Source organism: Melanotaenia boesemani, chromosome 19 (assembly GCF_017639745.1).
Source record: "Melanotaenia boesemani isolate fMelBoe1 chromosome 19, fMelBoe1.pri, whole genome shotgun sequence".
Taxonomy (NCBI): Eukaryota; Metazoa; Chordata; class Actinopteri; order Atheriniformes; family Melanotaeniidae; genus Melanotaenia; species Melanotaenia boesemani.
This window is the reverse complement of record NC_055700.1, coordinates 21,110,364-21,138,296: the sequence shown is the minus strand read 5'-3', so window position 1 is coordinate 21,138,296 and position 27,933 is coordinate 21,110,364. Positions and strand designations below refer to the sequence as shown.

At 38.4% G+C, this 27,933-nt stretch overlaps 2 protein-coding genes across 3 annotated transcripts in view; one reads left to right on the top strand and one right to left on the bottom strand.

Annotated features, from left to right (window-relative positions):
* Positions 1 to 20,664, top strand: part of il11ra (interleukin 11 receptor, alpha) — a 44,997-nt gene extending 24,333 nt beyond the window's left edge. The window contains exons 2-12 of one of the 2 annotated variants that reach the window (XM_041969257.1): positions 3,856 to 3,952; positions 9,929 to 9,995; positions 10,427 to 10,596; positions 11,112 to 11,226; positions 11,446 to 11,612; positions 12,636 to 12,802; positions 13,187 to 13,331; positions 13,586 to 13,684; positions 15,812 to 15,911; positions 16,060 to 16,174; positions 16,644 to 20,664. In XM_041969257.1, coding sequence (XP_041825191.1) covers positions 3,856 to 3,952; positions 9,929 to 9,995; positions 10,427 to 10,596; positions 11,112 to 11,226; positions 11,446 to 11,612; positions 12,636 to 12,802; positions 13,187 to 13,331; positions 13,586 to 13,684; positions 15,812 to 15,911; positions 16,060 to 16,138 — 1,206 coding nt within the window. In that variant the 3' untranslated portion in view covers positions 16,139 to 16,174; positions 16,644 to 20,664. The remainder of the gene's footprint in view (positions 1 to 3,855; positions 3,953 to 9,928; positions 9,996 to 10,426; positions 10,597 to 11,111; positions 11,227 to 11,445; positions 11,613 to 12,635; positions 12,803 to 13,186; positions 13,332 to 13,585; positions 13,685 to 15,811; positions 15,912 to 16,059; positions 16,175 to 16,643) is intronic. The other variant, XM_041969258.1, reaches the window with a different exon arrangement.
* Positions 20,665 to 21,741: 1,077 nt separating this feature from the next.
* Positions 21,742 to 26,295, bottom strand: tmem267 (transmembrane protein 267). The gene is made up of 3 exons (XM_041969271.1): positions 26,211 to 26,295; positions 23,985 to 24,451; positions 21,742 to 23,897 (listed from the first exon to the last, which is right to left on the bottom strand). The coding sequence occupies exons 2-3, from the start codon at positions 24,390 to 24,392 to the stop codon at positions 23,562 to 23,564; spliced, it is 744 nt and encodes a 247-aa protein (XP_041825205.1). The 5' UTR covers positions 24,393 to 24,451; positions 26,211 to 26,295; the 3' UTR covers positions 21,742 to 23,561.
* Positions 26,296 to 27,933: the final 1,638 nt, after the last annotated feature.

Sequence of the window (27,933 nt, the reverse complement as noted above, 5' to 3'; positions counted from 1 at the left end):
TAATATCTACAACACAGTTAGGCAGTCACCCCTCCTGCCTTTTATCTTTTCCTTTATTGTTGGTGTTTCCCTCTGGATCTATCTGAGTAAAGGAAGTCTTACAGTATTTACAGCTAAAGTTAAAATGTATTTAGGTGTCACTGATGGTCTTCCATGCTTTTCTGCTGGTTTAGTTGGAAGTTAGATCTAGTTATAGTTAGAGCCCTGCTGATTGTCAGTGTCAGCCTCAAGAATTAGTAGAAAATTGTTGCTTATTGGCAAAACAACAGAGCAGCACTGTTACTAAATGTTAGGGAGGGGAATTAGAGGCTGCTGTGCAAACATGTTTACTGAACCTTGTACTTTCAAGGATTAGAATTCAGGAAAACACAAGCGAAAACGATAACATTTGTGAAGGGAGGTTTAAATAAGGCTCAGAAAACAGTTTTGGTATAAACAAGAATTGCATTCTCTCCAGGAAAAGTTGCAGGGGAGAATGCAGCGATGCAGCCTGCATGCTGTTGTCTGTCCATGGGACAAACACTTTTATGTTAAACAAACTCAATCATAAGTGTATTATCTACTACTGTAATCCCAGTAGATGTGTTGCAGATTTAATAGATTGGTGACTTTTTAGATCTTTTAAAGTTGTATGTTCCCTTTCCATCTGTAGATTTGTATTGCCCAAATTCTCATAACTACTCCACAAAATCAAAAGCTAAATTTCCATGTAATAACATTGTCTCTTCAAGTACCAAAATTTCCAATAAAGTCATTATTCAAAAGTCAATTTAATGATTTCTTGTTGACGAAAACTTTTGGAAGAGCATATGTTAGATAAGTAGCCTGGTAAGTTCTCTTTTCATTTCTTCTTATCATTTTTCTTCAAAGCTTTTTCCATTCTTTCAATGTCATTAGGCACATTGAGAAAAACACATGTTTCTTAATATACTCTTGAGTAATATATGTGGGCATAAGTCTCTGATCTGCACCTGTGTGTCAGCAGAGTTCACCAGGGTTCCTGCCAGGGCGCAATCGTGGAATGTACTGGAAGTAAAGAGGCTTGAGGAAAAAATGAAAAGAGGGATTGATAAAGTAGGGGGTCTGCAAGTAAGTGAGGGAGAAAGACTGCAAGACTTAAATTTGCTGAGTGCACTGTGGTGAATGTAACACTGCTGTGCTACATCTCAAGACACCAGTGGAAACGACATTTGCCTCTGCTCTCTGACAAAGACTAGAGAGCATTTTTAGGGGGATTTGTCTTTGTGTCATCTATACAGTTGTTTCTGCTGTTTTCTTTTGGCTGATACACATGCAGTTCTTGTCTGGAGAGGGAGGTGAGAAAATCCACTTTCCAGTAGTTAGTGTGTGCCTTTGAATGAATGCTACATTTTATCTTGGATTTTTAATTAAAAGAAAATGTTTTAAAAGCTTGGCCAAGGAGATTTTGAAGAGCCTATAGTGTGATGATAACTAGATCTTGATACTTTTTCTTCAGTTTTTAATGTGTGTTATTCAGTGGGGTCAAACAATGAGGGGATACACCATTTAATGTCATTTAATGTATGATACACACCACATCTGGGACGTGCAGAAAAGGTAGATGATTTATAACTAGGCAAATGTTATTTTAAAAATAATGTGCAGATGATATTTTACAATTTTGCACACCTTATAAATCAATGCCTAAAATGTATTACTTTGCTACCATTGCTTAGACACAGGGATTCTCATAACACTTCTGTAAACCAAACATAACACCTTGTTCTCCTGATGAAAAGTTCCTTCTATTTATTTGGGAGTTTAAACAACCAAATGATCTGTTTGACAGAGATGCCACAGACCAGATGTTACAGCCTTAATCTTAATAAACCACAGCAGATGTTTTGAAGTGCCTGTAAGCAAACCTCAAAGTTCAGGTTATTTGTGTTGTCAGGATTGCACAAATTGTTCTTTAGCTAATGTAGCTTTTCAGAGTTTAAATTTGTTGTAAGAGTTGTGATTGCAGGTATTTTGGTAGTTTGTAGAAAGAAACAAAACAAACGAAGGTAAAAGACAATATTATTACAATCGCTGTTATTGAATCTAATATGGTCTCTAGCAGGAAATAAATAAACATTCTCTAAGCTTGAAAACATGCGTACAGATTTGGCATAATTGATTTAAATGCACATATTTTTACATTCAGTGTATTAAAAGCTGAATCCATCATTCAAAAGATGTGTTCCTTCTCAATGTGACTTAACAAATAAATTATGAAAGACTAATTGTGTGTTGCTTGGCTATTTTAGTGTGTATCACACTAGGTGTGTATGCATTTGCTCTTTATCAGCAATCCTTTTTGCTATGTCATTTTATTTATGTCGCACTTGACCTGTGGAGAGCTGGTAACCTAGAAAGTGCATTGTCAAGTACTTTGTAGAAGTAGTTATTATGAAGAGTAAACAACAGCTGGTTACTACATGAGGGTGGGGGCAGGTTGTCTTCATCACTGATTATGAAAGCACTATGTTACAAATATGGATGCTCCTAAAACATGGTTAAAAAACTAATGAAATATGTTTCTTTGAAGACTAATATTTAATAGATTGTGGGTTTTTCAAGAGGACTCTGGACTTTTATAAAACAAAAAAAAAAACTTAATCTAATGTCAGCACTAATGATTCATGGTGAAAATTTTTGATAGTGTTTTACAAAAGAGGTTAACACTTTTTGACCTGGGGATTAAGATCAGTTGTCAGAGGTACTGCACTTGTGCTTCATGTCAAACAAGAAAACTATTCACATTTTTTACACAGTCTATGTCAGAGGCAGGGTTAGGGATAAGACACCTAACAAGCCATCAACTACTTTGACTTTCATTGATAAAAGCTGATAACTATGCACATAGTGTTTGCACTGGAGTAATTTGGCTGAGTGTTCAGTGTATAAAAACTATTTGGAGCAGCAATATGAGAGGCCAAAATGGCTTTTTTTCTTCTTTTTTTTTGTATTTGTTTTTGAAGTACAATCACTGAAAATCTGAAAGAAAATATTAAATATTAATATATTGATTATCACACACACATTCAAACACTGATGGCGGAAGCTGCCATGCAAGGCGCTCAACCACGACCCATCAGGAGCAATTAGGGGTTCGGTGTCTTGCCCAAGGCCACCTTGACATGAACTCGACTTGGCCGAGGATCGAACTGGCAACCCTCGGGTTACGAGACGACCACTCTACCTTGCTGAGCCATGCTGCCCCTTCCTCCCACCGTCCAAAGACATGCATGTTAGGTTAATTCATTACTCTAAATTCTCCCTAGAAGTGTGTGCGAGTGTGAATAGTTGTTTGTCCCCTATGTGTTGGCCCTGCGATGGACTGGTGACCTGTCCAGGGTGTACCCTGCCTCTCACTTGTTAATGCTGGGATAGGCGCCAACTTCCCCGCGACCAAAGCGGTACAGAGAATGAATGAATGAATGAATACTGTGATTGTAGTCATCCTCTGTTCTGCTGAACAGTTCTGTTTGGCATTGAGAGGAAGGTTTTCTTTCTGCACAGATGACGAGTTTGACCTTACTGCTTTGTGTGACTTCATAAGTTTAGTCAACCCACAGAAGATGTTCTCTTTCTGTAGAGACATGGCATTGAAACAATTTCAAAAGAAAGGTTGAATAGCTTTAGAGTAATACAGAAGATGTAAAACACTGTAGAAAAAAAAAAACTGCATCACATTTTCCTTTTCATACATAATTTGTTTTCCAAGTTTGTCTTGGAATGATGATAATGATTTTGATTATGCTGCTGTTGCTGATGTTCATTCTTACTGACACATTATTCAGGCTTTACAATAAATAACTTCATTTTAACACATCTTATCTGTCCTTCTAGATGCCAGGCCTTTTGTCCAGTCCTGTATGTCTGACAGTCATCTGGTTTTTATCTTTGTCACTGCCTCCCAGTTGTGCTCAGATTCAGACTGATGAAGGTAAGGTAACACACACATGCATTTGTATTGCACATAACACTTGCTAAATTCTAGCCCATTTGTTTTATTTGACTATTTTTATTTCTCCATATGACATGTAGTGTGTTTTAAAGTTTTAGGTAACTAGTCAAATAGAGAACAAAAGAAGAAATGACAGACCTAAATAAAAGAAACTGTTTACAGCAGATAACCAGTATCTGAAAGTGATGTGCTTAAGTAACAGGAAAGAATCCAGCAAAAACCTGGGTCTCAGATAAGTATCTGGACCCACAGTCTGTCCATCTACTGTTTGTTGTTGCTTTAGCTAATAGCTCCTTTGGAATCTCCTTGTAGGTGGCATTGTTGTAGTTGGAAATCAATTATGAGCCTTTGCAACAGGCTGTTGGTTAAAAAAAGTGCCTAAAGAGTCAATTTAAGATTGGTTCTTTGCCAAAATGTCTGCTATGTGTGGACACAACACTTGTTTGAAGTTAGTTGCATGTTTATATGTCTAAATGATTGATAGGTCAGTAGTAAGTAAACAAAAAAAAATCTAGAAGGGACAAAGAGTTTACTTAGAGTGAATGAAAAAGCTGTCAATGTCCAAACAAAAACTGTCAAAAAGCCGGGAAAATTATTGTTAAAGACCACATTAAGAGATAACAAGATGGTTTGGATCCTTCAATTCAAAATATTAAAAAAAGGCCAAAACTTTTTCACAACACCCTGTAGTATGTGACAACATTTGCCTGGATATACAGACCCCTATATACAGGAGACACTCTCAGTTAAGGACCAGACATGGATTCCTTTGCAAGTTATTTTGGGTGCAACGTGCTTACAGGATCTAAATCTGTTACTGAAAAAAGGGGGGTGTAAAGTGGAAACGGTGCAGCTCATAAAACATATTTTAGATTAGGATATTTAAAGTTCATCTTCTGTAGTAGACCATGTTTGCTCCCAGCAAACAAGTTTTGTTGTTAGTCGGATTTGCTTGACCTTAAGGAGCAACTTCTTTCCATCTTTGTTTCAATCCAACTTTGTTTTCATTCTTTTCTCTTCAATATTCAACCCCTGTAATTAATCTCAGCCTTGATTCAGTCACATTAATCACTCCAACAAAAAGAATAGCTAGCCCATAGACCTGTGGATGAAGTTGTTAAACGTTTTCCTTTCCCATTTATCTAACCCTTCAGCAGCTCCACAGTCCCAATTTTTATTGTTTGGAAAGTACTAAGTTTCATCCAGTTTGCAGTTTCTCTGTCTACTCTGCCATCTGATTTCAATGTGAGGAGAAGCCAGCAGCCTCTCCGCTTGCATCTGCGTGTGTACATCTGTGTGCGTGGGTATGCGTACAGCAACGCATGTGTATGTGCGTGTGTCTGTGTGTTTTTTATTTTTGTGTGCACGCGTGTCGGGGTGCTCTTGCCAGAGGCAGGATCAGATATGAGTGGAACGCTGCGGGTTTGGGGAATAATGCACTTCACTGCCAATAAAACATGAATACACACATTCAGGCCGGCCAACACCGCGCTGAGGCCCCAGGGAGCACACACACATGCAGAAACAGAGGGTGCAGAGAGTGTATGTTTCAGTAGTAAAGGGAAAAAGAAAAATCTGGATAAAACTGGTGAGACTGAAAGATACGATTGAGACAGATGGAAAGACTGACACAAAAAGGGCTATAATAAGGAAAGAGGGGAAAATTGTAATAATGTAAATATAATTAGTAACCTTTTAAATGTAGGCTCTGACTGAAAAACAGTTTCTTGCCTTTTTCTTGTGGTGTTCTGAGAACATACGGCTTAACCTCCATTTTCTAATAAAACAAATCTTCATCTTCATCTCCACTTTATTTATGTAACACTTTTAAAACAACACAATTGACCAAAGTGCTTTACACTAAAATAAAAGCAATAAAACAGTAAAAAGGGAAAAAGTATAAAAACATATGGTCAGCCAATAAAACAGTTAAAGTATAAAAAGAAAATCACAAAAACCAACATCTCAATTAGTGTTTAAGGCCAAAAGAAAAAAAAAAAGTGTTTTAGCAATGATTTAAAAACAGCAAGTGAAAAGGCATCCTCAATGTGTGGAGGTAACTGGTTCCACAGTCTCGGTCCAGCTACAGAAAATGCTCGGTCATCTCTAAAGCTGGATTTATACTTGTGTGGTGTCTGCGTCACCGCCGTAGGCGATGATTAGCTCCGCTGAGGCCCGACGCCACCTTGTCCAGACCTGACGTGCACCCCTGCTACGCAGACGGTTATGCGGAAGTACTCCCTTATGACTGATCAATTTGGGATTACGAGTTTCTGGATTTCTGGATCTTCTCGCTGAATTTCTGTACTAACCGCCATTTTTAAAAACAACACCCAATGGATCAAGATGATGAGAGGCTGATTGAATTATTTTCTTCCACAAGCTAATAAAGACAATAAACCATACTGGACGCTAATGTTGTTTCAACTTTCAAAACAGAAAATACGTACCGGGACTGAATAGAACCATCAAAAGAACTCAGACCTGGTGAGTTTACCAGCCGATACCACCCCTGCCACCTTCAGATTAGGAGGAGAAACTACAACAGTACACCAAACCAACATGCACCCCCTACGCTCCATCATCAGCTACGCCGTAACCAACCGCACGCTGACGCTGCGGTTTCCAGCTTAAGTTTCATCTTGGTTGAGGGGACGGTTAAAAGTGACCGGTCTGCTGACTTAAGGAAACGTGACGGTGTGTATGGTTGAAGGAGGTCTGACAGATACTGTGGAAGTTTATGAGTAAGATTTATGAGGCCCAATATTTAGAAGTCTAGATTAGTAAAGCCCTTTAACGCAAATGTTAGCTAGTTACAACCTTTGATAACCACATTCTAACCATTTCTAGTAAAGACATATTTATTCTAAACTTTGCTGTTTAATTATTTAGACAAGAACATTTTCCAAATGTGACTTGCCAGGAATGCCGTAATTACATAATTAATCATTATTATAAATATGTACATTGCAGCTTTTAGGTTTTATGTGTAGTCAACAGCACAGGCCTGTTGGTTTATTTTAAAAGAAGTAGTTTGGCTTTTGATTTGAACCTATAATTGCAATTTCTACCAACTTAAACTGATATAATTGTTTGTGTATTTGTGAGGCTCAGATCCTGTTCCACCCATGTTTGACGTTTTCATGTATCCTGATTTTAGCCTGGAACTTGTTGATTGAAACAGAATAAAAAAAATGTTCACTTATCGTGGTTATGCCATCTCTCTTTTGCCTCTCTTTTTATAATGTCCCACAGCTTAGTTTGAAGTCACATGAATAGCGGCTGTGTAGGAGTCTCACTTTTTCTGCCTTCTTCTTGTGATGTGTGTAATCAGTTATTTACCACAAAAACCACAACATTATTAGCAGGGTTCTGTTGTGCAGATTTGCTCCTTGAAAGCTTCACTGTGCTTCATTGTTCAGCTCTGTTTCCACATTCATGTCCTGCTCTCAAAAATATAAATGCAACCACAAAATCATTGTGGAAAACATTTGAGCTTGTTTCTCTAGCTGCTTCATTTTATGTAGCCACAAACAGCATAAAGGCCAGAAAAGTAAACCAGTGAAAAGCAAATATTCAAAAGGCCTCCAGTAAAACCTGCATGCAGATTATTTGCAAACAAGTTCTGTTGAATTAAACATAATAGGTTCTTGAATATAAAATACGTAACATATGCATATCACTCTCCATGTGACTAAATCTCTTCAAAATTTGGAGTTTGTTTTTTTAAGCAAAAGGAAAAAAAGCAGAGTGAAACCCAGGTTTAATTGTTTGATACTACGGGAGGAGAGGCCAGCAGGGAGTGTGCATGCCTCAGTGACTGAGGTTGAGATTTAATGAATCTGTTTGCGTGGCAAACTGGCAAAGTGTTGCTTCTTTTTTCATTCAAGAACTGCCGTAAATGCCAGCTTTCACATAATGGAGCCAAGCTAAACATGCACACACATACACTCGCATGCAGCCGATGGAGTATCAACTCTGAAAATTACTCCAGTCACCACAAATATTTGCTCAGGTATACACTGCACTTATTAATGCTTCAAATCTGCACTCCTCTTCTGTGTCTTGATTGCAGGTAACAGTTTTGCAACTTTTTCTTCTGAAATCTTTGACATAAACTGTCATTCTTCATGATAAAAACATCAATGTGTTGACTTAAACCTGTCTAACATCGATGGATCAGTTAATCAAACAAAACTTTGGGTTTGTGTTCTCAGCTTCACAATTATCAAGCTCTTAAAACAACACAACATACATTTCTAGCCTCAAAACACTGTTTCTGACAAGTTTTGATGGCACACTTACATTCATTAATTATGTAAATACTTGAAGTCCTGAGGCTGAGAAACCGCACTTCCCAACTTTTTTCCCAGCCAGGGGCATCATGTTACAGCTGTGTTTTGCTTTACATCACCGCTTCACATGGCAGCAATAGGATAGCAACACACTGGCTGCACTGAACTCACATCATGACTGATTCAACAAAGAAATGCAAGAGGACATTATTGGAATAAAAAAGAAAGAAAAAGTAACAGAGCAAGAGATAAAGATAAGAGTCAACATCAGACTGACTTTTACTGGCTGAAAAGTGCTCAGAGAAGAGACAGGATTGAAACTTAACATGGTGTTTAAAACACATTCATTTTCACTGGCCTTAGACTCAGTTGAATAGCTTGTTCTGGTTTGCTAAACATGCAAGCACTGTTTTTATTTCACCCATTAATTCATCCATTTTAATTTTATATTTTCATCAATTTCTTTTTAAATTTTCTACTCTTTTTTTCAGCATTTGGATTCAGTTCAATTCAGCTTTATTTGTAAAGAACTAATACACAACAAAGTGTGTATCAAGACATAATAAATTTAAGACAACTCGTTGCGATCTAATTTAAACAAATCCACACTAGTATATTTTATAATAACATTTCATATAAGCCAGTTAATAAAAATTATCTGCCTTGCTAATAAAAAAATATTTGTTTTAGATTGTGTATCGTTTTATGCATATCCAGACTTGCACAGCACTTTGGTCTGATCTGAGGTTTTTAAATGTGCTATATAAATAACTTTGACTTGACTTGATGCAAGAAAGAGACCAAATTAGTCATTGTTAGGAGCCACCAAAGTACAGAAATCTGCCAAAGTTCAGTAGTTGGGCTTTAAAGACACACTCCTACCTCAGTTAATTTGGGTTTGGTTTGTGATGCTTTTTGCATGTTGCTTCTTGGGTAAAGCTAATTTCAGTCAATTGTGCAAACAACAACATTTATTTAGTTGTAGACCAGATAAAACTGTGATAGTTTTGCTTCAAAAAGGGCAAAAAATTTCGCTATGAAAACCGAGATAAAGGTGAGTCATAAAATTTCCACAGATTAAACTTAAATTATCTTCAAAGCTAGACAAAGCACCAGCACTTGATTAGGATTTGAAGTAAGTGGAGTAAATTCTCCTCTGACTGTGTCATCTTCATACTACAGTGGCTTTTTTCAGAGTTATATCCTAAATGTTTCTTAATGGAGTTCAAGTGTGCAGTTTGTGTTTACATCCAAGGTGCTTCATGGCTCTTCTGTGTTACTGTAGGAGTTTCACAATGGATTTGCTGAAACATAATATTTAAATGGCGAACAATAACAAACTTAATATTTCAATGGTGGCAATGGAATGAGATGGTGAAACATAATATTTCAACTGTGACAATAACAAGCTTTCATTAAAAAAAAAAAAAAAAAAATCACTCCAGCGCTGTGCGCCAAAGATTCTTCAGCCTGCCGTCTGCCGGACCCTGAACCTTGTATGGTCATGTTATTGTAACACTGCTGACTATACTGTAAATGGTGGAGCCTGAATCACATTAATGGAGACAATGCAGATGCTTTCGATGTCAGATTCCACATTGTGCAGATGTTATGAGCCAGAATGGGTCTTTATTGTTTTATGTGATGTCTGTGTTTGCAGTGTCAGGTGTTCAGTATGGGCATTTACAGTGGAATGTGACACTGGCATGTGGGAATTCACAAATCAGGTAATATATACTAATTTGTTGCTTGTCAGAAGAATTAGTCATTTTTTAAAAATATTTTTTAAATTTGTGATAATTATATTTATATAAAAAAGTTCTAATATAATTTTGTATACTCGCAATTGTCTAAACAAATTGACAGAAGAATCAGGTTTAAATTTTTACAGCTTAATTAGCTTCATATTTCTTTATTTGTTCAAAACATTTACCTTTATTGATCTTCTCTTTAAGAATTCCTGATGAAATACTGCCACTAAATCAGGTGCACAAGGGTTGAATTATCTAGCGTAACAGAGAGGGGACACCTGTGTTTTGTTGCATGCCAATATGAGGTCTGTTAAGCGTCAAAGACTTGCTTAGGTTTAAAGTTGAGGACATGCTTTGTAGAGACCGTCTCATTTGCCTAATGACTAATGCTCAACATGTCTCTGAAGCAGGATACCTGTGGTGTGGCATCTCAACAACAGCGCAGTGCTGCCATGGCACAAAGTGACATCAGATGGAAGATTAGTGCTTCTGAGCGTCGACCAGTCGGCGCAGGGCAATTACAGCTGCTATGACAACAGTGGACTCCTCCTCCATTCTGTTAATCTCAGGCTGGGCTGTAAGTGTTGTGACTTGTTGAGGTACACATCAACCATTTTAAAAGTTGCTGCAGTTCATGCATGTAATTCTACAGGACTACATCTTCAAAGTCGATTTCTTGGACAGTTTTGTTTTATTATTTTCATTTATGCTCTTTATATTTAACATATAAAATATGTCTTAACATATAAATTGATTGTTTTATGTCTATAACATAAGAACTTCCTTATAAAGACCGGTTCAAAACTTTGCCACTGGTGCTCAGAGGAAGTGGCCTTATCGTCCATCACAAAGCCCTCCACTTCCTGTCGCTGATTCAAACAGGAGGTGGCTCCCTAAGGGAGCTTCCTTTTGAAGAACAGGGAGTTTTGCATTGTACTGGTCAATCCTCCCCTGAACCTTTTAGTTGATGAGAGGGACATCAGAGTCAAGACCTTTCATTTTAGATTAGAAAAACATTAAGTTATCTAACAGAACGCATAAAAAACAAACTCCCTTTCTGTCCTGAGAAAGACTGTGACTTCTCTTTCCTAGATCCCCCTGGGCATCTGCACATTTCCTGTCGACTGACCAATCATTCGCATGTACGCTGCTACTGGAGGGAATCTGTAAAGACCTTCTTGCCAGCCACGTACAGTGCCTTCCTCATGTAAGAGCCAGATACTGCAACTCAAAGCAGGAGCCACATGTTTAATGTAATGTGACTAGTCCTCTGCTTCTTTGCTTTTTTATCTCTACATCCTTCCTTCCTCTAACAAAAAAACGCAGTTCAGCAGTAACAATTTGGTTACAGTTTTCTTGTTTTTTCACATATGCTCATGTTGTTTTCCCCCAAGAATAATTCAAATTTTTTGTTCTTGTTTTTAAGGGGGAAGGAGAACGCTGAATGGAAGGCATGCAACATCGATGTCACCCACAAGCACTGTGATGCAGATGACCATAATTTCTACAACACCATGCATCTTCTTAATGTCACAGAGACAAATGCTCTGGGGTCACTTTCAACATATTTCCAAATGCGGATGTTTGAACAATGTAAGATCAAATGAAAACATAAGTCCTGGTGATTTTCCTCTGTGAGACTAATAATCATCAGACTAATTTCAAATGACTTGTTAAATTTAGATCTAATGGCACGTTTTCATTAGCAGATCAAGCTACTGGTTACAATTTGCTTCTTCGGCTTGACATGGAAGAGTGATGTAGAGATGCAGTTGTACTTAAATAGGAGAGGGTCGAAGTTCCATAGAAATACGGAAATTTAGAGCTTGTTTGTTAGTGTTGCACAGACATAGACACAGATCAGAGGAGGAGGGCAAAGGCAGCAATTTTAAGTGATTATATATTTTTTGTAGAGCCTCTGCACTCTTTAGATCATTTAACAAGAATTATTAACTTTAAATGTCTAATCCAAGCGAAGTCTGGACAGGTTTTTGTCACGTTTTGCCTTTTTTTTTCTTTGTGTAATCATTAGTTACAAAAGAACATGCCTAGCCCAAGATCACAGCCGGAACAAGCTTTTTTTTTCCCTCAAAAATATTTCCACATGTAAACATTTTCTCATTTGCATGCACCTTTTTAGTATTTAAGAATTGCACAAACAATTTTAAAAGCATGTGCATGGCAGTAACTGTCACTGTGAGGATATAACACTGTATGTGCTGCATCCTTGCCTGTGTGCCGCTCCTGCTGCTGTTGATCCAGAAGTGTAAACATTTTGATAAACACAACAGAAGTCCATGGAACAGGCTTCAAAGAATTAATGGGAGGCTCTAATAATTAGATGACACAGGCATCACTTTCTGATAGAAACAAGCCTGTTCCAGGAAACACTGCGTGAACCACATTGAATTTGCTGTACCCTTTAAAACCAAAGAGCTGCAGCAACACTTCGCCGTCTATTAGCTTAACAAGAGCTTCTGTTTGTTACATCACGTTTTCCTGCCATGAGCTGTCTTCTTTACAGAAACGCAAAACGTACACTAAGAAACGAAACTGCTGGAGAAAGTAAGCTTACATTTCATTTTCTGTATTTTTGGTAAACTGTTTTATTTGCAGTGAAACCAGACCCACCAGAATCTGTTTTGGTAGAGAAAGTTGAAGACTTTCCACAAAGACTGATGGTCTCTTGGAGTTATCCTTCTTCCTGGCCGAAGGATCGTGACTGGTACACCCTAAAGTTTCAAATGAGATACAGGCCGCAGGGCTCTAAATATTGGTCACAGGTAAGTAAACAAAGCCACAGGTTTCACTGTGTTGTTGATGGAAGTGCAGTCTGAATCACAGAACTCACAAGTTTGATCGTGATGCAACGTAACAATTCCGTGTTTAGATCTCACAAATTCTGCCACAATATGATTTTAGTTCTGTTATATTTAAGAATCAGAACCAAAGTTTCCCACATTTTTGTTTCCTTTAATAAAGAATTTTTTTCTTTGATTATCAGATTCCATGCTTCTAATTAAAATCTAAATGCATTTTCTTTTAAAACTATTAATCAGATGTTTGTTTTTTTAACTGATGTATTCATGATCTCAGCTTTGGCTTTTTCCTTCTTCACCTCTACAGTCTTGTGTGCTCATACATGTCATGTCTCTCTCTTAAAACAGATCCCCACAAAGGAAAATGCTGTCATGATATTTGACACACTGGCAGGGCACCTCACTGAGGTTGAGGTTCGAGGCATGGATGCGCACATCTCAGAGAGCCAGTGGAGCGAATGGAGTCGTACGATTTTTGGCAGGCCGTGGGAAGGTCAGAAAGAAAATTCACAAAATGCATATTTCTATAAGTCAAGTCACCTTGTTTTCAATCAGCAAAGGCTAACAACTATAACAATATGAAATTATAATTAAACACATAAATAAGAACTGATAAGCAAAGAATGCAATGACGCACAATTACACGATACATTTATTTATATGTAATATGATTATAAACAAAAGAAAAATCTTTATAGGTCTAGTGGATGGAAGACTGATGTGTGTCTGTGTTTGTGTCCACTGTAGCCTCCACCACCCCTGACCCCACAGTGGACCCAGACGTTGAATTTCCAGAGGACTTTCTCTTCACCACACAGCCTGACAGCACCACCACAAAGTCGTATAGTAAGAATCATTTCCTTCTCCAGATGATAACTTCGTTGTTGTCATGTTCAGGAGCAACACTGCTTATAAATTAATATTAATATATAATTAATACATAAATATAATATAATTTTTACACTAACTGTTGTCATGTTTAAGCCACACATGCTGGGTTTTCTAGTATTAGTAGTTTTGCTACTACTGGCCTTACTAGTACTAACTAGCTTTAAGATGATACACTGTGTAGTAGCTTATGTAGTGTCACAACTTTGTTTTTATCCAGAGTTGCTTTAATTTTCTTTCATTAAAATCTTTTGTTATTAAAGTGGAAAGTCAAAACGCTGTGTGGATTTGTCTCAAAAGTTCTTAATGGTGTTAACATACTGTCTGTAGAGATGAACCTATGAGGCAAACTGATGTTTCATGTTCCATAAGCAGCTCTTTGACTATGTCATGATTGTTTAAGTAATGACAAACTACTCACGGCATCACTTAAGGTTAAATAGTTTTGCTGTCAGCTGAAACATATTAATCACTCTTTAATTTGTATTGGGAGGTTCTTACCAGCAGCTCGGTTAAAGGCAGGTGGTGACTTTGTTTTGAGCCAGGTGAGATGTGTGGCTGTGCAGAAATGCTGCCATCTGCTGGAACTTTCCTTGTTGTTTCTTCTTTTATTTGGTTAGGAGCATTTCAGCCTCAAGTTTGTTGTTTTTTTGTTTGTTTGTTTGCTGGTTGCATTATTGGTGTTGATGAGCTGAGCTCAGTTTGCAGGTGCTTATTAAAATCTGAAGGGAAGTGCTCAGCTGTTGACAGATGCTATCACCAAGGTTTAACATTTCATCATCTTTGCTCATTTTCCCCCACAAATTTAAAATGATGACAGGTTCTGTGATGTAAACACGTCCTCTGTTGTCCCGCTTTGGTGAAAGAGCTGCACATAACCTTTCTTTCTTTCTTTCTTTCTTTCTTCTACTACTTCTTTCCTTTGTATTTGTTCCAAGGCACAGCATACAGGCTGATATCAAATATTAAAAGTAACTAAATGCTTATTTTTCAACATTAATACACTTTACAGCAGCACTGTACTTTGCATATGATTTCATAAGAAATGTTTTTATGATTTCTCACATCCTTGTCAGCAGCGGTGTTGCCTCTTGTTCTCTCTGCCACCACACTGGTTGTTTTCAGTTTGGAGCATCCGTATTCTGATAATTATTGTAATGCGCTGGTGCACAGCTTGGGTTTTGCAAAAAGGATCCAAATAGTCTCCAGGTACTAATGTGCATGGGGTTGACACAAATGAAGCTTGATGTGGTTAGATCATCGAGAAAAACATGCATTATCTAATTTTGAGGTGAAGTTGTTCATCAGGGTTTTAGTTTTTAACTCGTTTAAAACATTCTTATATATGTTTTGACTTTAGAGTTAAGTCTGGTATAGTGAACTACAGGATGAGCATGTGTTGTACTTGTACATCGGTCATTAATGCAGCTGGAATCTCAGGATGTAGTATTTTGAGTTAATATGGAGTAGAGAGAACAGTGCAAGTACCTCGTGCCTGCCCTCATCACCCAATTACATATAATTGCAGTAAGTAGTGCCTGCAGGGTGTCGTGTTTTCTACAACGCTGGTTAAAAAGTTCTGTAGAAAGCAGCTCACATAAACATGGGTAAAACCAGAGATAAAAGCAGCCTGTTGTGGCAAGAATGCAGGATAAACATAAACACACATGCACAAGCTGCTTCTGTTTTTGTGTGAGGGGCTGCTGTTTTTCTTATTTTTTCTAACATTTGAATTCTTATTAATCTTTCAGTTCAAAGTGATGTTTTCTTTTGTGTGGAGGAAGCAAATGTTTTTGTAACTCATATCAGTGAAACTGCATGTTTGTGTGAAAGACTTAAGATTAACTTCGAACCACACACAGTTTTTATTTCCCTTTTTAGTCTTTTACATGCAAATTCACACACCTGCTTATTTATTTTTATTTTATTTTTGCCAGTCTTACCTTAATAAGTGTATTGCTTTTTGTTTAAGTTTCCTGTCCTTTCCCAGCTCCTGTTCCTTTGTTTCCCTTTGTCCCCCTCCTTCTGTTTTTTCCACCCGGCTTGTTTTTACTCACCTCCCTTGTTGTTCTCCTTCCCACCCAGATGTACTTGAGGATGAAGGTAATTTGGCGTTAGTGATTCTCCTGGTTTTGTTCTCCATGTTCATCCTCACCTCCGTCCTATCCCTCATCTTTGTTGTGCGGTAAGACGCGCACACACACACAAAGACAAACATGCATGATCCACATTTATTTGTTTTGTCTGTTTTTCTATTTGTGTATTTATTTATTTATATTTTTTTAATCTGTCAGAGTGAGATTCTATATGTTGGTGTTATTTATACATTCCAGGATGCGACGGCGGCAGCGGGAACACGCCACCAAACAAGAACTCACCTCCATGGTGAAGATGAAGGCCATGCCCATTTAATGTGAGACTCCCAGAGTGCATCCCTTAAGTTTGAAGGTATTTGATTTCATCTCTGAAAATACTTGTTTAGCTGACTTTTTTGGTACATTTAACTGTATGGGGAGTAGAATGTTTGTGAAGCTAATTAAAATCCAAATTACATTCTTTTTTCCTCCTCTCTGATTTGAATAACTACCAGAAATTGCCAGAAAAAACAGTGAAAATAGCACAGCAAAGTTTTACTTTAGTAAGAACCAAAATGGCTCAAAGAGCTGCCATAAATAACCTTCAAATATTCCCTCAGATACACAGCCAACTTGTGATTACAAGGCTTGCACACACACTCACAGATTATAACCCTGTAAGTTTGCCACTGCTATTTAAATATGCGCTTTTCGGCAGCAGCTAATTATGATATAATTTATCCATGTTTCGCACAGCTGCATTTACTCTCTTAACTCCGCTCTCCATTATGTCTTCCCGCCTCGTCCATTTTTCATCAGCTTGTCTCCTCTTCCTCTCCCAGGTGTCTGCTAGCTGTCAGCTCCACCATTAAGTCAGCATCTTTCCTTTTACCTCTGTGACATGCTGACCGTCCATATTCAGCCACATTAAGCACATCGTATGCAAGACATCCGGGAAAACATGGACATACCCACAGAGGGGTCTGTTATCCAGTATTTAACAGCTGATTCAGTGGGTAACTGTGCCACCCATAATGCATCAACACACTCCGTACAGCAAAGACATCATCTGCTCACATCAGCAGACTTGAGGAGAAATTCTGCACCAGGACATTTTTTGCTTCAGGTGGACTGACTCTTCAGCCATTTTGGTGAAGGGTTTCTGTTGAACTTTAAAGCAACAAATAAGATGTGCAGCTGCCAAACAGGAGAACATTTAGTTGTTGGGACAAAAGGCCTCGTCTCTCTTCCACCACCCAGAACTTTTCATGCTCAGTTGTTTTAGTTTCTTTGTGAGGAAGAACACATTCATTCATCGACTGATTATCTGACTGACTCAATGCTGTGAAGGAAGCGTAATCTCTGCCAGCAAGTCTGCATTTGTGTGTGTGTGTGTCTATCTGATGCCAAAGCAGCAACGATGAGCATTATGTCCTCGGCTGGGGAAGGGGGCAGAAAGTGATCTTTAACCTGCTCCTGGCCTGGGGGACCTCATGGACATCAAATATCCAGGGAGGGCAGGTTGAGTGATACTAGACTTATCTCATTTATGATGAAAAACTTTATGTTGCATGTTACTTCCTGTTATGTTTTCTGGTATTTTAAGTACAGGTAGTCTTTTATTTCTTTTGTTTTTATACCTCTTTCCATCAATCCATCCTCTGATCATATTTATGTGTGACTGAAAGACACACAATAAGAAAAAGAGGGAGCTATACTGGCCTTTCACAAATCACCAGCTTTAGGATGTTACCTAGTTATTTAGTTAGAATTAAATGTTAAACATTATATATGAAACAGTTCTTTTCAGATGACTAATAACTGCTTAATAAAAGCAATGTTGAAATTGGATATAGAAAATGTCTAACAGTGGTAGACCATTATGAAAATATTTTACCTTTAACTGTCTGCTAATATGTAGGATATTTTCAAATAAAACAATCATTTTATCTACAAAATTATAAAAGAAGATGTTGGAGTTAAAGTTGATTAAATGCAGAAATTAATAATTGAAAACTAATTTTGGGCAATGAGTAAACTTTTATTTGCATTATGTGCAGAATTCAGCAATGAATTTAGAAGCAGTGTATTGCTTATGAACTAAAGTTCAGTAACTTCTGGTTTGCAAACACTTTAAACAAATCAGCATTTTTCCATTTACGAACTGGTAAAATGTTTCTTGCAGATCTCAGATTAAACATTAATGTAATGAAATCAGATATATATGACAGGAAGGATGAAAATTTCCAGATTTATTTGTGAAATGGTAACGAGTTAGTGTAAGCCTGTTTTCCTTCTAAACACAGCAGGAACAATATCTGATCTGATCTAACAGACAAGAAGCACTTCTGTGTTGTGAGGGAGGACGTGAGGGAGGAGAGACTAAAAGGTAATGATACCATTATCTTGTGAAATATTTACTCAGACTTGTTAATCAGTTAATCTAAAATTCAACATTTTCTCTTAAAATTCCTGTTATGACAAACAAGCTGCAGAAAGATGAGTAACAAGGTAATGCCATGTTTAACCTCTCACAGTCATGTACATTACAATGTTTGTTTCAAAACCTTAAGAAATATTAACAACTTTTTAAAACTTAAAACCTTAAAATAAATGCTATTAAAAGAAAGAAATCGTTTACACCTCCAGTAGTAATTGTGTGAAATGAGCACAGTATGTGAGGAACGAGTCTTCATCGAGTTCACGTTTCTTTCCCTGTGTGGAGGGAGCGGAGGTTTGGTGGAGCTGGTGGAGGAACATACCTTGTGGTCGCGGCAGCAGTCCACACACAGGTGCTCTCAATGACGCCCATCCCAAGCCAGCATTAACTCGCCATGAAATAAGAATGTGTTATCTTGCCCAGCTCTAATAAATTCTTTGCTTTAGATTTTAAAAAGTTACAAAAACAGATGCAATATTACTTATTAAACAAGGGGAAGTAGCTGTGGCTTTAAAGCATTAAAAAAGGGGAGTAAAGCTAGTTAAGATTGAAGCACATTGTTTTCTATTCATTTAAATCCTTAGTCAAAGGTTGCTGGGAAATGATCACAGAGATGGTTGCAGGTTCTGTTACTCCCCTCCACCCTCGAATACTACCGTTTGTTTCTTTTAGCCTGAAAGCCCCTGTAATGTTTGTGTCTGTAGCTTGGGTGGGTGCAAATGAAAGTGGAAGAAAGTTCATGAGATGAAGGTTAACATCAGCAGGAGCCACAGATTGGCTGTCCGGCCTCTGTTTCTGACACGGCTCCTTTCACATAAGTGAGGTGCTTTGTGGACATTTACCTTGGATGTTGGCATGTGGGCTCAAACAGAGTGGTGTGTGTTCAGCATGTGAATTACATTTACCTTTTTTTTTTTTTTTTGAGGGAACAGTAAATGTTTGGTGGAAATGAACAGTCGCGTTGCCACGCATCAGCCACAGAGCGGGATGGTCAAGTAGTCATTAGCTGGTCAGTTTAGCCTCGAGTTTATGTAGCTGAGTGTGTAAGCGGTAAAGTAACATTAGCCAATCATACACCACCGACTTGTGGAACGTGTTTGACTTGTGCAGTCAGCACCTACCTTCTGAAAATCCCTCTAATGAAGTCTACAAACCTTGTGTGCTGGTTGACTTGCTGCTGCAGACTGAATCGAGTCTTTCTTTTAGTTTTAGAGCTTACAGGTTCTACTAATCCAAAGTAAAGTTTTATTGACAGAGTATGTATTTTCAGAAACACAAGGTGCATCTAAGTCAAACTTTGTCCAGTTTGACGACTGTATGTTCTCTAAAGCTAGCTCCACATATTATGCATGGTTCCAGTTGAAGCTTACATGTATGTTATTATTGTATATCACACTTTAAAACATGTTATGATGTACGATGTACGTTGTGTTTATAAATCTGTCCTTTCGGGGAGGTTGTTTCACAGACATGGTTTGCTCCGTCTTTTATAAATTTTATAGGCATTTAAAGCATTTCAATACCATATAAATAAATAAAAAAAATGATCAGATTCAAACACATTACAGTGTTTCTGAAGGCAGGAAACAAGCAGTAGAGACTGAGGAGAATCCATGTCTGGAGCGCCGTCCCAGCGTTGTGTATTTATGTCTTTCTGCCCAGTTTCATGAAGCTGTGTTACTCTACACCTACTGTATGGACAGTGTGTTTACTGGTCTTCAACTAATATGCTGTTTTAGTTTATTTCTTCACGTAATGCAAACCACAAATGAGTCTTTTTTTTGTTTTGTTTTGGTGCCAACATTCAACATTGGGTTCATTGTTTTAAACTTATACAGTGTAAATTCTGTTATTAAATTAGCTGTTTATACAGCGGAGCTACACAAGAATGTCAACCTGAAAGCTCAGTTATACAGCTGACTGACGAGAGCCTCCACATATTTGCTAATTTGATGGGCAACTAGAATATTTTTTAAAAAAGTTGACAGCAAAATGAAAGTATTTTTTTTTCTTTTGCTTTGATAAATTAGATTTGACCAATAGTCCTTTAAGTGGATTTTTCTGAGGGCACAGTGCAGTATCATTGATCTTTGTTTACCCTGTTTTTATGCCTCCTTTATACCCTTTCTGTCCATTGAAGCATGTGATGAGACATTTCTGTTTCACTTTGGTGTTTTTTGTTTTTTCCCTGTTTTCTGTGGATGGATTGGACTCAGTTTCAGTGTCCTGTGCAGTCAGCGTCAGCAGATGGTGCCTGCGGGTTTTAGTTCTTGGAGCTCAAATACACTCAGGCATCCACTCTCAGATGTACATAGTCTTTTTTTCTTTATGTGTACAACAGATATCACCATAAGCTGTTTTATTTTATTATTTTTTTTCCCTGTCCTGGTATGTTTCTGTGAAATAAATGCTATTTTATCACACTATTGTTTCTGTTTCTTGCTGATGGTTATCGCCCATGTCTTTCATAAACTTTCCATACTCTGATTGGGAAACTGCCTGATGATTCACAAATGCTGAAGCCAGCATTTGTTACCCTTGTGAATAGAATTTTAAAGATGTGCAACTAAAATGACATTTCCTTTGTATTCTTGTCCCACTTCCCATTATACAAACATGCAGGGTCCTGCATCCTCAAGGCCCAAGTTTTGAAATGACATAAGCCTATTTTCTATTGTCCGCTGTGAACCACTTCCACCTTTTTGTTGCAGAAGAAGCATTTATAGACAAGCCTTTTGTCTTGTTTTTCTAAATGACCGGAAGTTGTACAACAAAGTGGACGCTGTGCAACGTCTTCTAGAGAAAGTGACAAGAATGACATTTTAACAACTAGTGGATAAGCAGTTTTGCCATAGTCCAGCCTCTTCCTTCCTGCAGCAGCACATGTCAGACAGAAGAGCATTTAGAAATCCTTAGGTGAGAAAACATTGACATTTTCCTTGTTAAATGACTGTTTTGCACAACTTTCAGGGTAAATTATCAAATACAAGGATTTCAGGGTTTCTTTTTCCTCTTCTAAAAGCCCCATAAACGCATAATTTGCATGTCGTACCTCTAGTTCAGCACTGTAAACCTCCATGATGGGAGTAAATCACACTGATCCCATGAAGTGTAACCAAATCTCAATTTTGTTTTGCCAAATCCTTGTTTTCTTTTTAAAAGGACTGAAGACTAAAAAGTATGATAAATGATCATTTAGCACATTTTGGTTTTGATTTAGCATCTTTTCTCCAGCCATGCTAAGCTATAATGAAAAATAAGTGATCAGGTTTCCTGCTGAAAACATCTGTTTCTACTAAAAATGCTGGCATTTTTACCGCAATTTGAAGCAACATCTCCCATGTTGAGCATCAGAACTAAATTGTGATTCTCAAGAGACTTTAGATTACATTAAACCTGACAGGAAACCTCATGGTAGCAAATATACATCATTCCTCACTTTTTCCTGAACAAAATGTGTTGATGAAACTGAGATGTCTTTAATAATTCCTCTGCACAAAGGAAATATTTATACAGGATATTTTATTCAGATAAAAGACCACTACAGTATCTACCTCATTATTACATCAACTGTCTTTTAAAAACAAAACTCAAAGACAAACAGACCCCCCCAAAAATTTAAATATTAAAAACTCAAATGTGCAAAATTCAACATAATATTAATATAATAAAGGTCTCACTGTAAATACAAGCAGCAGTAAGAGATTATACTGGAAATGGCATAGGATGGGACAGTATTTCCATTCCTCTCATTAACGCAAACCAAAACTAGAGCAGGTAGGTGAAGACCTGTGTGACAGTCATAAAACTGATGCAGTGCTTACGTCATCACAGAGTACTAAGTTTAAATTCCAGTATCAACAAAAGAGTTTAATGACTTCTTAGTACCTTACAAGAGTTAAAGGAGGTATGTTCTACATGTATAGTGCAACAAAAGCAAACAACAAATCAAATACTCTTAATTAAAACCTAAAGTACTAGGAATGTTGTTCCAAAACACACTGTGCAAACGTTAGAACCTGATTAGTGCCACACTGACTTTCCTCAACACCAAGTTTCATATTTAAAAAGTACAAACAAGGAAAGAAACAAGTCAAGTGACATATGCCGCCATCTAGTGGACATAATGAATAATTACAACCTAGTCATCAGCGAGCACCAGCTTTCAGCATTGTCCAGTTTAACACACAGTGTCAGACGAGAACATCCCTTTTGTACGAACACCATGTTGCTTATATTCAAATAAACACGTTTTAAATGCCCCTCACTGGATTACAACATATTATAATGGATTATTTTAAACATGTGTTTAACTTACATCTATAAGTCTAACTCTAAATGTTCTGTATCTTAGTGAATGTGTATATACTGTAAGCAATTCATAATTATAAATAAAAACAGCACACACTTGCCTGCATCCGCCATTTAAAAGCCAACTTTACAGCATCAGTCGTTACAGTGAAGACTGAACATCACTGGCGTCATGTGTCGATTCATAAAAGCAGGAAGCCACAAGACTTATCTAATCTAAATTGTTGCAGCATATTTACTGGCTCCACAGTAAAGAGATAAAGCACATCTCCCAGCTGGAACAATGTTGGCCCCTTTCTTTCTCAGCTAAAAAAAAAAACCAAACAAACAAAAATGCTAGGGTCACGCTAGGATCTAAGACATCATTTAAGACAGCTTCAACTTCCTGATCTGTTTCTGTGGCTGACACAGTTGGCACTAAGAAAGGTAAAAGCGGCTTCTAGAGGAGAAATTATCACTGATTAGATGGTAAAGCTTCTCGCTAAGTGGCACAATGGGAGTCTGCTTAAGTGGCAGAGAGGTGACTCTATTGCAGGCAGTCTTGTTTTGATCTGAAACTGTGGAATGTCAGAACTGTACATGCATGCTGGGTTTTGCGGCTATAACGAAGTGTGGTGGATTCACAGCAGGATTAAGTTTCGTACAGCCTGTGGTCGACCTTTGGTTGACGTTTCCTTGAGTGTTAGGAGCCTGGATAGAGACGGTAAATCTAATGACTCTGATGGGTGGGGATCAGGTCTTAGATCTCTGAAAAACTGAGTCCCTCTCACACACTTCAGACTTAAAGATGGGCGTTACTGCTTGGTTTCTGACAAGAGCACAAAGGAAAATCTCAAAAAGCATCCACAACTGGCACTCACACTAAAGTGTCCCTGTACTTTACAGATGTCACCATGATTTTGACTCATACAGTTACAGTTTTTTTGTAAACTGAAAAAATGTATTCATCGTTCAAGTATATAAAAGTTGCTTTTAAACCCTTTTCACATCGGCTCTGAGTCAGTGGCGTCTACACATCGATAGCCACCCCGTGTTTGGTGGAGATCACATCTCTGGTTCCTGTCAGGTACATCAGCACCGAGCACAGGTGAGGAAGCGTCGCTGTGGTGCTGACGTATAACCAGTAAGGGACTGGTGCTGTGTTACCAAACGGACACACCCACAGGCCGTGGCGAACAGCATCCCGGACGTGGTGTGTCGCCATGGAAATGAAAAGCATCCATGGCAAAGAGCACCAAGCGTCTTTGAGGCGGCCAATCCACATGAGGAAACGCAGGGTGAGGCAGATTACAGGGATGAGAGAGGAACAGTGAAGAGGAGGACGCTGAGGCAGTGAGACGGCAGCCTGGAAGGAAAGGAGTAAATATTGTTCAGTATCTCTAGCCAGACGAACAGAGTTTTATTAAACATGAGGGATGAGAGCAGGTCTCACCTTTAGTGAAAGAGATCCAGCCATGTAGAAGTGATCCAGGTCTATGATTGATGCCAGAAGCCCTGCCAGCAGCACCTCATACAAGTCACTCTTTTTCCTCAGTCCAATAACAACCGCCCATGACCACAGTCCCACCAATCCGTGCGTGGCGTTGTCCAAAGCAGCGCGTAGCCACAGGTGGTGCTGGATGACTGACAGCTGGAGGGCGTGATCTGCCACCACGCAGAACATACCCAGTCCCGCCGAGGCCAGCAAGGAGGCCGAGCTGAAGGTCTGCAGCAGGGCCTGGGCTTTTTCTGCCTCCACGGCCAGGCTGAGAGGTACACGAGCGGGGTCTCCCCCAAGGCCCACCCCCAATAAGGGCGATGAAGATGGGGAGGAGTCGAGTTTGGAATAAAATCCTTGCATGTTGAGAGAGATGGCTGGAGGAGCCAATCACCAGTGATGGTCAGCAAGATTCAGGTAGACTAGGTAGATGAAAAAGGAGACAGAAGGTAGACAAGAGGACTGGATGAATGACACACATCAAATAGAAAGGGGTATCTGATGCAAAGTACAACATACAGGCCCTGAACGATCAGGTCTCTGGCTCACACCTCTCTTGTAAAAGCAATGTAATCACAAGGTAGTAAAGATCCTGCCTTGTTAGCAACAATCACCTTGAAATGTAAATTCTAATAAAAACAAATGTTGATCTGTTTGAAATAATCCCAAATATCCATAAGTCAACCAAATGTGACATAAATACAAAAAGCTAAATTGAAGTTAATACCAACAGTCAGATTTCAGATCTTTGCCAGACTGTGTCCTTTTAGCATCACCTCCAAGCACAGGTATTCTGAATTATTTGGACAAAGTGTAAACAATTTCGTTAAGGAAGATGATACATCAGCACAGTGGTCTATTTGCAGCAGTATGTAATGTTTAATAGCCACTTCATCTCAGCCCTGTACCTAACAATCCATTTACTGCCCTTTTTACAGAAAAAGTATGGTCACAAACTAGACTTTGAAAGGAATCACTTACCAGGACAATCACTGGAGCAAAATTAAAAACAAAAGCTCTGCAAGATGTTCGACCACTGACCAAATGTTGTGGACTTTGTTGCTTATTTAGAAGACAAACATGTCGGGATCTTACATATTAATGCAGCCAGTGCAGGACAGTTTGTTATAACTCAGATGAGGCTGGTGAACACAGCTTTACATCTAGTTAATATACCCACTGGGCTGAAATATAGACATTTTGTCATTCTGATGAGAATAAGACAAGGAAATTATTAATTATCAACAAGAGCTGAAATAGCTCTTTTCTTCTTTGTGCTCTCTCTAAATAAACACGTTTGCATGATGTTTTATTAGAGTTATCACTTGACATTTCGCTTTGTGCCAGAACAGAATAAAACTGAGAAAGCTTACACCAGAAGGGGAGGGGTGAGTATCAGAGCAACCTACACAAATATCACTTAATAAAAATTAGTATTCATGTTTCTGTAGTTTTGTCATTAGGCCAACCATGCAGGATAGGTAATCATCATAGCTACATTTGAAAATGATGTTACTTCTTATCTCAGTGTAAGATGTAGTAACTGGTTCACTGCACAGGAGCAGCAGAAAAATGCCAGCCCCACTGTACAGAAGCAACAGTGGTGATGTAATTTCATGCTGAAGCCAGAAGCCACATAAAAATAGGTCTGTGTCTAATGTAACTGAGTGAAATGTGGCTACAGACTCAAACGACATTTAAGTCTTTGTTTAGCTTACATCAGTCTCTCTCTCTCTCGCTCTCTCTCTCTCTCTCTCAAAACGACAAACACCTTCAAGCTTAATAACCGGTGTATGAATATTTAATTAGCTCTTATTTCCGTCACCCACTGGCAGGTTCATCTTTATTTCTCTTAGCATGTTTAGCTGTGGCTAACGACAATGTCTAATCCATTTATTTGTATGAGTTACTAGTTTTTAACTACACACACTTTAAAATAAAGACATGTAAATGAGGCTAATTTCACCGATGATGACTGTTAGCGTGGGGCTAAGCGGCTAACAGTAAGAAGATATGCTGCTTTGTGTAGGCGGACACCGTTGGCTCTGCTGAGACTGCGTAAGTTAATGCGACGTGACACATTTCTATTAAAAAGCAAAGCACGACATTGAACTAGATACTTGTTTTTATAAAAAGTTTATATATGATTTAATTAAACCAAAAGAAAAGAAAGACACTCACCCCATAGCCCTACTGGACCTGCATCGCTGTAGGTGCCACTCTTCTTCTGTTTCTTACTGTAATGTTGACGCTCAGCTCAGAGGCGTTTTGCTGACACCTACAGGTCATAATTGGAACAACAGGCGTAGTCCGTGGAATAAATGTCGCCATGAAGGATTAGGTTAATAGCTACTTCATTTAATCACAAATTAAATTAAATCAGATATTTAGTATTTGAAGGACATTTTATTTTTTAATTATTATTTAATTCTACCGAACATGTATTTAGACTAAACTGGTTTTAAAAAGTGTTTGTGTCATAAACAGATCAGGTTAATCCCATCAGTCTGTCCATTATCTACCGCTTATCTGGGGTTGGGTTGTGGAGGCAGATGTCTAAGTAGGGAAGCCCAGAATTCCCTCTCCCTGGCCACATTTACCAGCTCACCCAGGGAGATCCAGAGGCGTTCCCAGTCCAGCCGAGAGATGTAGTCCCACCAGCGTTACCTGGGTCTTCCCCAGGGTTTCCTCCCAGTGGGACGGGCCCGGAACACCTCACCAGGGAGTTGACCAGGAGTCATCCTGACCAGATGCTCAAGCCACCTCATCTGGCTCCTCTTGATGCAGAGGAGCAGCTACTCTCCTCTGAGCCCCTCCCGAATGACGGAGCTTCCCACCCTATCTCTAAGGGAGAGCCTGGCTACCCTGCAGAGAAAACACATTTCAGCCGCTTGTATTCACGATTCACGAGAGTTCAGGACCTCTTTCCTGAACCTGGAGAGAACACTCCACCCTTTTTCTGGCTGAGGACCATGGTCTCAGAATTGGAGGTGCGGATTAATCCCATTATATGTCAATATTGATTAAACTGTGTAGATCTGGTTTGACCATTGTTTGCCAGAGTACTTCCCATAGCTGACTGAGAGACCAAACTGTCTCTCTAATAACCCCATTGTACACCAATCTCCATTATACTGAACAAATCAGGTTTGACCACTGCAGATCAAATTGATTGTTGTAGCCCAATAATCCCATTGTTCCTGTAAGACCAACCCACAGATATAAAAGGCACATACACCTCTCCACTTTAGAAAGTCTTCAGATGTGCTGGTAACTCTCTATGACTCTTTCCTCATGCACAAGTTTTAATAAAACTGAATGGACTTTCTCATCTGCATCATTGCCATAAGTTATTTATTTTTATATGGATTTTACAGTATGAATGACCTCATTTACAATTTAGAGGAAAAGTAAATAACCTAACAAGTGTGCAATGCATTAATAAACAATTTAAATAATACATTATCTAGAATGTTATGTTATAAATGCAGTTACTGAGTAGGATAAGTCATTTGGTGTTTATAGGTGCATTTACATTGGTCGTCACAGCATTTACTTATTACATTTGAATGGTTTAAATATCCACTTAAGTTGGTTAAAAGTTTTTGAAGTTGTAAATTATGGTTTGAATATTTGGATGTGTCATGACTCAGTTGGTAGTTATCTTACAATAAAAAGGACAGCGGTTCAGTCCATGTGTCTGTGAATGGCAGAGTGAAAAAACCAGGCCATCCATCTATCCATTCATCCATCCATCCATCCATCCATCCATCCATCCATCCATCCATCCATCCATCCATCCATCCATCCATCCATCCATCCATTAATTTTCTACCACTTATCCACGGTCGAGTTGCAGAGGCAGCATGCTTAAGCAGGGAGGACCAGACTTCTCTCTCCCTGG

Bases quoted from the DNA above. Each gene is read 5' to 3' on its own strand.
- tmem267 (XM_041969271.1), bottom strand. From the start codon at position 24,392: ATGCAAGGATTTTATTCCAAACTCGACTCCTCCCCATCTTCATCGCCC. The intron at 23,898-23,984 runs GTGAGACCTGCT...CTTTCCTTCCAG, and splicing joins CTGGATCTCTTTCACTAAAG to GCTGCCGTCTCACTGCCTCA.